This window comes from Mustela putorius, unplaced genomic scaffold (genome assembly GCF_011764305.1).
Source record: "Mustela putorius furo isolate JIRA1106 unplaced genomic scaffold, ASM1176430v1.1 tig00003932_pilon_pilon_pilon:0A:0A, whole genome shotgun sequence".
Taxonomy (NCBI): domain Eukaryota; kingdom Metazoa; phylum Chordata; class Mammalia; order Carnivora; family Mustelidae; genus Mustela; species Mustela putorius.
The window spans coordinates 6,609,669-6,620,387 of record NW_025422077.1 but is presented as its reverse complement, the minus strand read 5'-3'; the positions used below and the strand labels follow the sequence as shown (position 1 = coordinate 6,620,387).

At 46.0% G+C, this 10,719-nt stretch overlaps 1 protein-coding gene across 1 annotated transcript; it reads right to left on the bottom strand.

Annotated features, from left to right (window-relative positions):
• Positions 1-1,871: 1,871 nt before the first annotated feature.
• Positions 1,872-9,795, bottom strand: ING2 (inhibitor of growth family member 2). The gene is made up of 2 exons (XM_004757842.3): positions 9,196-9,795; positions 1,872-4,354 (listed from the first exon to the last, which is right to left on the bottom strand). Exons 1-2 carry the CDS (start codon positions 9,365-9,367, stop codon positions 3,684-3,686), a joined length of 843 nt encoding a protein of 280 aa, XP_004757899.2. The 5' UTR covers positions 9,368-9,795; the 3' UTR covers positions 1,872-3,683.
• Between the last annotated feature and the right edge of the window lie 924 nt (positions 9,796-10,719).

Sequence of the window (10,719 nt, the reverse complement as noted above, 5' to 3'; positions counted from 1 at the left end):
TTCAGTCACGTGGCTTTAAACTCTTATTCATTGGCTAATTCCCAAATGTTTGGCTTCTGGCCCCTTCCTCAATTCCATGCTGCATCCCATGAGAAATCCCGTATCTCAAACCCAAAGGCAATCAGAAATCTTGAATTGTCCCCTCCAGCCTAAAAACCTAAGGCTACCCTTATCATCTCTTTGCTTTCAAATCGCTAGGCCAAAATCCTCCCACTGGCAAGATCTTGAAGACATAAACAGAGTCCTACCACTGGCCACCATTTCCGCTGCTTCTGCCCTGGTCTAAGCTACCAATATCTCTGGGGCAAAGACTTCTAAGAGAGTCTCCTGATACTCCCTGTTTTCACCAAGACTCTCTATGACACATTTTGCATGCAGCAGGATATTGTGATCTTCAAAGAAGTCTTCAATATAAACTCAAATATAAACTCTTCAATATAAACCCTTCTGGAATTTACTACCATGGATTTCAAGAGTCATGCTTTTCTAGTGCCTTCCACAGCGTCAAGTTCTCTCGTCAAACCGACAAGCTTGTTTTACTCTTTTCCCTTAAATCTTTGCTTTCCTCACTTCCTTATTTCCCTCTGGTACAGCTCAAAGATCACCTCCTTCAAGACTTTCTTTAATCACCATAATTAAGAATGACCTACCTTCCCATTCATTTTGTTACTCTGCTTTACTCCCCTCTAAGAGTTACCTAATGTTACCTACTCTGACTCCCCATAGAACGTCTGATGCGTGAGCAAGGACTTTTTCTTGTGAAACCACCACTGGTTAGAATGGTGCCACAGCACACAAGGAACACTCAAGTGTTGAGTCTTCAAGTGTTGGCAGACCACTGGGGACAAGGGACAACTTCTTGTGCAAGTTGTTCTAGGGCTAGAGAGTCATAAATCTGGATGTAGAAGGGCACCTGGGTGGCTCAGTGGGTTAAAGCCTCTGCCTTCGGCTCAGGTCATGATATTGGGGTCCTGGGATCGAGCCCCGAGTTGGGCTCTCTGCTCAGCAGGGAGCCTGCTTCCCTGCCTGCTTGTGATCTCTGTCTGTCAAATGAATAATAATAATTAAAAAAAAAAAAACTTAAAAAAAAATCTGGATGTAGAGATGCCACCTAGTTTTCAAGAGGCTCAAATTTTCCTAATATGGCAGTTCTAAAAAAACATTTCTGTAGATTAGAATCACCTGGGGATTTAAAAAAAAATTCTAATGTTTCAGCCACATTCCAAATGAATTAGACCACAATTGCTGGATATGGGACATAAGTATCTGCATTTCTTGAAGCTTTTGAGGTAATTCTAATAGGAGACAAGTTTAGGAGCCACTGGTTTATAGCATGAGTTGGTAATCACAGTATGAGACAGTATATGAAATCCAGAACACTTAACAAAGAAATCCTAGGGGCGCCTCAGTGGCTCAGTGGGTTAAGCCTCTCCCTTCAGCCCAGGTCACGATCTCAGGGTCCTGGGATTGAGCCCTGCATCGGGCTCTTTGCTCAGCCAGGAGTCTGCTTCCCGCTCTCTCTCTGCCTGCCTCTCTGCTCCTTGTGATCTCTTTCTCTCTGTCAAATAATAAAATCTTTAAAAAAAGAAAGAAATCCTAGTCAAAATCTTATGCAAACTTAAGACTTCTATTTCCCATGTGATATAGAAAACAAAAAAATTCATAAAACTAAAACTGTCTCAAACATTAGGTCTTAAAAAAAAGCACATTTTCCAAGGTTTTCCGTATCTGTTTTCCTATCAAGACTAATCCAAATTTGGGTACTTCCATTACAAAGTTTTTTGTTTGTTTTGTTTTTTCCTCACATACTGAGGGAAATTTAATGTATGAAGAAGTGTTGACTTCTACATAGTCACATGTGAAAGCTTTCAGAGACTGTGAACATACAGATATTTTTAATGGTGTCAGGTAAATAGCTCTATCCTGGTAACGAGGATGTAATCACTAAGACAAAAAGCTGTATTCTCAAGAGGGAAAACAATTTTTTTCACAACTATGTTACAATAAAATAAAGTCTTCATCATGCTGTCTGATATTTCTCGCTCAAGAAGCAACATAACCAACAATGGGTTCCAGTCATCAAGCAAAACATCCTTAGGACAGAAGTTAATCAAATATTGTGCATGTGCCTGTCTCAAAGGTCACCTTTAAACTGTATTCCTGCCTCAGAATGAAGAACAAAATTAACAAGAAAGAAAAACAAGTCATTTGATTATTAAAACCCCACTGTAGTGCAAATACTATAGATTTCAAAAGAACCTTGGAGATACTTAGGCCAACCTCATGTTACAGATGAATAATCTGACCCCCAGAGGTGAAATAACGTGCCTAAAAGTCACACAGAGAGCTAGAAGAGAAAAAAAAAAATTTTTTTTTTTTTCCAAACAAGCAGACAGAATTTTTCACATGTTAATCAAAAAGAATCAAGATCATCAGATTAGGGAGAAATGAGGAATAAAAAGTATGTTACACACAGATTTAAAGGACTAGTTAATCTGATGCCCCCTCCCCAAACCAAAAAAATTCTCCGAACAGATGTTCATATATCCATCAATATGCTTATCCTTAAAATAGCAGAATCTTGGAAAATTCAATTTACAAATACATTATTCATTGCATTGTTATCATGAAATTAGTTCATTAAACATGAAAACATCAAACAGCACCAATACCAGAAAGTTAAAGTGAATACACTATTACTTAAAATAATATAGAATCACTGATTGGGACAGAAATCAACTATAGCCACTAGAAAACCATCTGAACTCCTGTTTGACATAAAGGCAGTATTTAAAGACTCGTGTGTGCCCTTTTGCCCACTGACAGGCCTGTGGCCAGGCATCACAGCAGCGGGTCATTGGAAAATGTTGTTAAATAAGATGCCTTTTTTGAATTGCTCAGCCTTGAACCATGATACTACATAACCCCGAATTTTCCACTAGAAGCCAATGGCACCATTCTTGAGATCCTAACTATGCTTACCTGTCCCAATTAGAACAAAACAAAACTCCCTTATTAAGCACTAGATGAAATGTCCCTAGGAGGCAGCAGCAAGGCATTTACAAACGGGCTACTGACAGTGTATCAAAATGCTACTAAGGAAAATACAGCAGCAAATACTCTAGTAAGAGCACAGTATTCCACATGGAATCCCAAATTACTCTTATCTCTAGCTCCTTGGACTCCTGGAAGACTAGAGATGAACAAGTGTGTGTATAAATGGGGCTAGGGAGAAAGAAGCTCTACATGTAGTGTTCGTATTTAAATTACCGATAATCTGAAGGTTTCCAGAGAACTCCCAACTGTACCTACGTTGTTTAAAGCCCAGAGAACTAAAATGCGCGCAACACTTTGGTGTTTACCCAAAAAACAGCACTGTAGTTTTAAATGAAAGTGAAAACAGGCCTGGTTTGTGAAGCTTTTATGATGTCCACACCACGCTCTCCCTACTCCCTGCTCCTTTCTTCAGGTGATCTAAACCTACCTGGTTTAAAATATTTGGTAATTCAGTGCAGAAAATTAAGGTCACAGACAAAGTACAACAACTTTTAATACACCATTAATACTAATGATTAAAAATTATTGCATAGTCTTATGCATTTACCCTAAAACATTTTCCGAAAGTAAATTCTGAAAGAATTATATAAAAGACAAATAACCTTTTAAAATGTGGATGGCATTTACTACCTCGATCTTCTATCCTTTTTTGCCTTGTCAGTACTTCTGTCCATTGTTTTCTCATTATCTCCCCTGCACTTTGGGCAATACCACTTCCCCTTTGGTTTATAGGTAAGCGAAACACACGAAAAGTGAAACCATTCAATTGGACACTGTTCATTGTCACATCCGATCATTTCCCCGTAAGACACTTGGTTACATAAACAGTATGTAGGTTCATTGGGATCTATTGCAAACTCAACAGGCGATGCTTCCCTTTCCTGCTTGGCCTTGGAGCGTTTCTTTTTCTTGGCTGACTTGGATTTCTTTTCTTTAGGTGGCTGATCGTCACAGTCTTCAATCCCATTCGTCATGTGACATAAATCACGGCTTTCACTGGTTCGCTGTCTGCGGGGTCTTCTTGAAGATCTTTCCGGTTGGCTGGAATCCATCTTCGCCTTATCCGAGGCCCGTTCACCTTCAGCAGGATCTTGAAAACACTGTGAATGCAACTCCATTTGCCTTGCCCGATTTTCCACCAGTTCGAGCATCTGTGTGACAATCTGAATTTTCTCATCTCCCAATTCTTGACTATTGATTAATGCTCTCTGGAGATGCTGCTGTAGGCGTTTTTTCTGGTTTGAATCATCTTCTTTCTTATATTTTTCATAGACATCATCAATTTCCTTTAATGTTTCTAAAAACGTAAGAGAAAAATCAGAACATTTGTGCATTAGCACATATAATATTTTTTAAGCTAGCTATCTTTCACAGAACTGGTAAAGTTGAATGAACTCAAATCATAAAATCACACTCCTCTTGGTATATATATATATACTGAAAAACATTATTTCCCACAGAAAGATCATATGTCATCCAATATGAAAGAATATTTAGAAATAAACTAATAAGAATACAAAGCTTTCTTTTTTTAAATTTTTAATTTTTTTTACAAAGCTTTCTAATACTCATGAATCTGTATTAAAAAGGGTAAGAGATGTGGCTGGCTCAGGTGGTAGAACATATGACTCTTGATCGCAGGATCATGAATTCAAGCCCACACTGGGCATTGAGCTTACTTTAAAAAAAAAAAAAAAAAAAAAAATTGGGGGTGGGTGTCTGCGTGGCTTAGTTGGTAGAGCATCTGCCTTGGGCTCCGGTTATGATCCCAGGGTCCTGGGACTGAGCCCCGCATTGGGCTCCTTGTTGGGATGGGCGGGGGAGGAGCCTACTTCTCCATTTCTCTCTGCCTGCAGCTCCCTCTGCTTGTGCTATCTCTATCAAGTACACAGACAAAATGTTTAAAAAAAAATTTTTTTTTAAGGATAAGAAGAGATGTGTGTACTAATTAATACTCAAAATATTTTACACGGACAAGAACACTGTATGCACTTTATAGTCTACCTCGCAAAGTCACTTATTACTTCATTTGAACTTCAAAACAGCACGGTGATAAAATTGACATGCCAGACTTCAACTGTAAAACTTAGAGAGGTTCTAAAAGTAGGCTATAGATGCCTATCCAACTGTGTTTACAGGACTTACAGTTCAATCGATGACTTGCTACATGACTCAAGAGAGACATTGCACCTTGACTTTCATTATCATACCCCTGGACTCTTGAACAAAGCAGACACAGGTAACTCTTCCCACCATATTAGTCTTACTAGCTCGTTTATTTTATCGTATGGGAGATTCTGAAAACCAAACTATTTCCAGGTTAGGTTTAGGTTCAGATTCTGGCATCAACTGACGAAGCTACTAACAAAATTACGGTAAGGTCAGCATTGGGTCACTCTGCTTTTGCAGAGAACTCAGCAGTTGGTTTTAAGCTTTCTGAACTGCTGATTTGGGTATTGTATAGCATCTGGGACACATTTAAATCAATTAAAAATGTCTGAGTCACTAGACAGTATACAATAATCTGAAAATATAGTTCCAGAAGTCACCAAAAATTAATGTAAGATAAGTTTTTTATTCAAGTCTGTTCTATTTCTTGTCATTATGAGATATAAAGCTATCTAACAGAACTGTCTTACTAAAGGTGGAGAGGCAAAAATTAACTCCAATTTATCACACCACATGACATATCACTGTTTTATGTTCTCATAGTACTACCAGCACGTGGTACACCATCATTCTACTTTCCAATATTATTACTCTAATGATAACAGAAGAAATGTTAGACAAGTAAAATGCATACACTAGGGCTATCTCCAAGAATTGTTAACACAAAGCAGGTCTTCAACACAACTCTTATGAATTAATTCCTCCCTAGAAATGATAAGTACTCACATGTGATGGACAACTGCTTAACCTGGGATACAGGACAAAGTGCCAACACATTTGAGCGTACGCATACCTGCACAGCATAGGCAGAGAGGCAGGCAGAGAGAGAGGGTTGGGGGAAGCAGGCTCCCTGCTGAGCACAAAGCCCAATGTGGGTTTCGATCCCAGAACCCTGAGATCATGACCTGAGCCGAAGGCAGAGGCTTAACCCACTGAGCCACCCAGGCACCCTGCAGAGCATATTTTAAAACAAAGTTCATATCTAGTCCATTGGCCAGCTGGGCATGTAAGAGGTTTTCTTAAGAATATAATTTTTCCCCAGGAAAAATAATTTTGAATTTTCCCCTCAGCCACAAAACTTGAGAATTAAAATATAAAGGTAAACCTCATTTTAAATATTCTGTACCTAACTATCATGAGTTAGATGCTAGTACATCATAGAGGCACACTGATACTACCTGTGAGAAGAATTCATATTTCTAAGAATCCTTAATTACAAAGTGAAAGAAAAAAGGAAACCAACACTTACTAAGCACTTTTATTCGATAAAGATTTTCTCTTTTAATCCCCAAGGCAACCCCACGAGGAAGCTATCACTTCTATACATGAAGATAATGAAGTTCAAGAGGTAACAGCCCCAGACTCTGAACTCTGCCAGATAGGTATGTATGGCTCCGCTGCTGAAGCACTTTCTACTAAGCTACACGGAAGGCACTTGAAAATAAATATTAATTTTTAGTTCAATGGTTATTTACCCAAGAGACTATGAACAAGAATATCAGAACAAAAACTGAGGTTCTCCAATAACCATATCCCATAGTAAATATTTCTTTCAATTGTGAAACTATTGTCTTCATTTCTTTAGTTTTAAAGTTTTTAAGGTTACTTTTAGTGATTCTTCAGTAATTTCTTAAAGTGTCTCAAATAGGCAGGAGAGAAACTGTTTTGATTTCTCGTATAACTTGTATCACTAAATACTGCAGTAAATATTAAATCCAAAAACAGAAAATACTTAAGAACTAGCAAAGAAATAAAAAAGCATATGAAATGTGAACCAAGAACACACGAGTATATAAAGCTAAATTTTCCATGTGGAGCTTAGTAAGTAAGCATGGGCACAGACTGAAAACTAGATCCTTCTTTTATATTAATCTAGAAACTAACCAAGCTTAATGGAGCTGAAAATGTTTACAATCTCTCAGTCTTTTAAAGCTTAATATTGTTTCTCCTGTTACTAGATTTACTTGGGACAATTCTCGATGGTAAAAATGGCAGACTTCCCTGTAACCGATTTTCTCTCCCAGACTCAAATGAAAATAGCTTAACTACTGTAAAGGCAAATACATGTCTTTCACGAAATGTAAACCATGCAAGCTTTACAAACTTCACAGTTACTATCTGGAAAACTAAACATGTTCGATATACAGCACATGTGCATCATTTTTAGGGTACAATTCATGTATGTGTTCCAGGTCTGTAGAAAATACCTTTGGAGAGACTTTACTAAGTAAGTTTTTATAAAAAGTTAATAGTTTAAAAAAAAATAATGTGGACATGAAGTAGCCAGGCTACTTGCCCACCCCATCAAACAAGTCAGTTAAACTCTTGCAAACTTTAACTTGTCTGTAAGCTAGGTTTTTACTTCATAGAATTATTGTGAGATAATCTCTGGACCTGGCACACCGCGATGACACTATTTCATTCTCTTTCCCTCGAACAGAGATCAGTCCTATCAACCACCCCACCATCTGCGTTCGGAAGGCAGAAATAAACTACAGATTCGAAAACACAGACCCTTAACTACTCGAACACGCTACAGGCCAGAAGATATCACCCCAGAAGTGGGTTCCCTGGAGACCACATCATAAGATGAGTGACGGGTCTAGAAAAACAGAGAATGGGATCCGAAAAGTTATCTTCTGAAAGTCCGAGCGGCTGTTTCCACATTCGGTCCACGGTCTCCGCCTTCATCAGGCTTATTAAACGCCAAACCGTTACACTTAAGTTTCTCCCCTCGCAGTGGCACCAGAAAGGCCCACCGACAGTGGATGATGAATGAAACCCTCTGTAGGAAAGCCTGATTCCCTGTCTTGGATTTCTCGGGGCGGACCACAAAGGGTGGTTTTGGCCTCATCACTCAAACTCGGCGAAGGAGGGACCCACGGGTTAAAGGACGCCGGGCGGTTGCCCAGTCAACCACCCACTTCCACCCGGAGCCCGGAAGTGACGCAAGGCCCGGAACCTATGAGGTGCTAGGGTCAGCGGGGGTCCTCGTAGCTGAGCGTTTCTTCGTCCTGACTGAATGGCGGAGAAAGGGTCGAAAAACAGGTCCCAAACCTCAACACTGACTCTGCTAGGCACGAACTAACGTTCCGCAAGCATCCGACGCCTTCCCCGCAGCCAGCTCCGCCCAAACCTTCCGGCCACCAGCCATTTCCGAGGCGGGCGGGAGCGCGCCCGTCCGCGCCCCTCCCACGTTCTACGTCACTCCCCAGGCCCCGCCCCCGGGGAGAGGAGGCCCTCCCCGCCACACACACACACACCCCTCTTCCTTTCCCCGCGGGGACCCCTCCCCTTTTAACCATTTGGCTGAGGGCGCTGGGGAAAGGCTGCGGCCCGGAACTTTCCCCGGGGCGGGAGGAGGGAACGTACTCTGTTCCCGAGCCGGGAGCCGGAGAGCCGAGGGAGGGACCTCCCCGAGTCCGCCTTCGCGGCCCTCTCCGGCCCCCACCCCCCCGCACGTTCCAATGCATCTCCTCTCGGGGTGCGGGCCGGAGAGGGGAGTGGGGGGGGAAGCCGGGCCCCGGAGACCAGCGGGAGCCCGGCTGCGGCCGGCCGCTCACTCCCTACAGCCTCCCGCCCGCTGCACGCTGCCTCGCCGGGGCAGGAGGGTCTGCGGCACGGGGCAGGCAAGCGCCGGAACAAACGCTGCCTTAAAATGGCTGATTCCTCTCCACAGCAGCTGCAGCCGCTGGGTCTGCAGCGGGGGCTGACGAGCGGCCCCCACCCCCACCCGTGATACCCCACAGAAGTCCTGGCGACCGCAGCGGGGGAAGGGAGGGCCGCGAACCCGGTCTCCGGTCCCCCTCCTCCGTCCCACACACCAGACCCCCTCCGTGCACTCGGGGAGCCTGTCAGCGGAGAAATGTAAAGTGGCACTTCCCAGGGCCGGCTCCGAGCGACAGTGCGCGGAGGCCAGCGAATCCGACTGAGGGGAGGACCCGCACGGGCAGCCCCGCGGCCCCCTACCTTGATATTTGTTGTCCAGCTCGCGGAGCACAGACACGTTCCTCTGCATGTCGTGGGGCAGCGACTCCACACACTCGAGGTAGTCCTGCACGTAGCAGGTGAGGAGCCGGCTCCGCTCCCCGGTCAGGAGCGCGGCCGACGAGTACAGTTGCTGCTGCTGCTGCCCTAACATCCTGCCGCCGCTGCTGCTCCTCGCCGCCGCCGCCGCCGCCGCCTCCGCATCCAGCAGCCACACATGCAACAGCCGCGGCCGCCGCGGCTCCTCCGCTCGGCAGCCCGGCGCCGCGGGGACACCGGCAGCCGCTCAAGAGGGCACAGCCGAGTCCCCCGATCTCCACTCCCCCCAAAAGAAGCCCTCACTCCCCGCCCCCGCGGTAACAAGCCCAGGGGCGGGGCGAGATCAGGACTCCCTCCTTTTTCCCCTCCCTCCCCAAGACTAGAGCAGCGGGGATCCCCCGGCGGACCTGGCGCCGGGGTCCCGGGCGTTGACACTTCCTGTCCCCCTCGGAGTCCCCAGATGCTACCAGTGCCGTCACGTAGCACGGATCCCCATGACAAGCCCCTCGCTGCCCGCTTTCCTCCCAATCACCCTCGGTGCCTGTCGGAGAGTCTCTCACTGGACTGCCCCCGCCCCTTCGCCTGCGGCCGCCTCTGCGCCTGCGCAGGACTTACTCCTAATAAGGCCGAGGGCCCGCCCCTACCGCCCTACCGAAGGGTTCGCATTCTCCCGCCTTCCCTCCGCCACCCGGGCGATTGGTCTGTCAACTCTCGGTCCGGGGGGAGGGTGCGGAGGACGGCCAAACGGCAGGCTGCGCCCCGCCCCCTCTTAAAGGGGAAGCACTGTCAAGCCCGCCTCTTTGCTCAATGTCTGAATGGGACTTGAGAGGGGAGGTGGCTGGCTCCTTCCTTCCGTCTTTCCCACAGGGAAAGGGAACCTCGGTCCAGCTCCCTCGGCCGGGTGTTACCGACATTTTCCCCGTCAGGTGGATCTGGCGCGGCAACTCGCGGGGCTTTAAAAGAGCAGCAGGCGGCCGGCCGCTGGTCGCTACAACCCGGAGTAAGGCCGGCGAGAACTACGCGACCCAGCGTGCAGCGGGCGCGGCTCCCGGCATGCTCGGCGGCCGTGTTCCCGCCGATCGGCCGCGGCTCGCTCGGCCGCCGCCTCAGCGCTGCCCGCGGGCCCCGGCCCTCCTCCCGCGGCGGCTCTCGGCCTCCCGGAGCGCGGGGAGGGCTGGGGCGGGGGGTGCTGGTCGCCGAGGTAGGCGGTGCTCCCGCGGCCCCCGGCATTTCCTTTCTCTGAGTCAGCTCGCCTTTTAAATCTCCCTCCTGGCTGCAGCCTGTTTCCGCCCTTCCCCGTGGGCGGGAGGTCTCCCGCCGCCCAAGGACCTGGCAGGTTGGGGCCACCTTCCGGCTCTTCAGGAATCCTCCGTTTAGTTTCGTCGCCCTCTGCCCCAGAAATGTGTTTGTCCAACACACAGCCTTTAAGGGGGATTTTACCCCCTCCGGGTGTCGGAACGTTTAAGC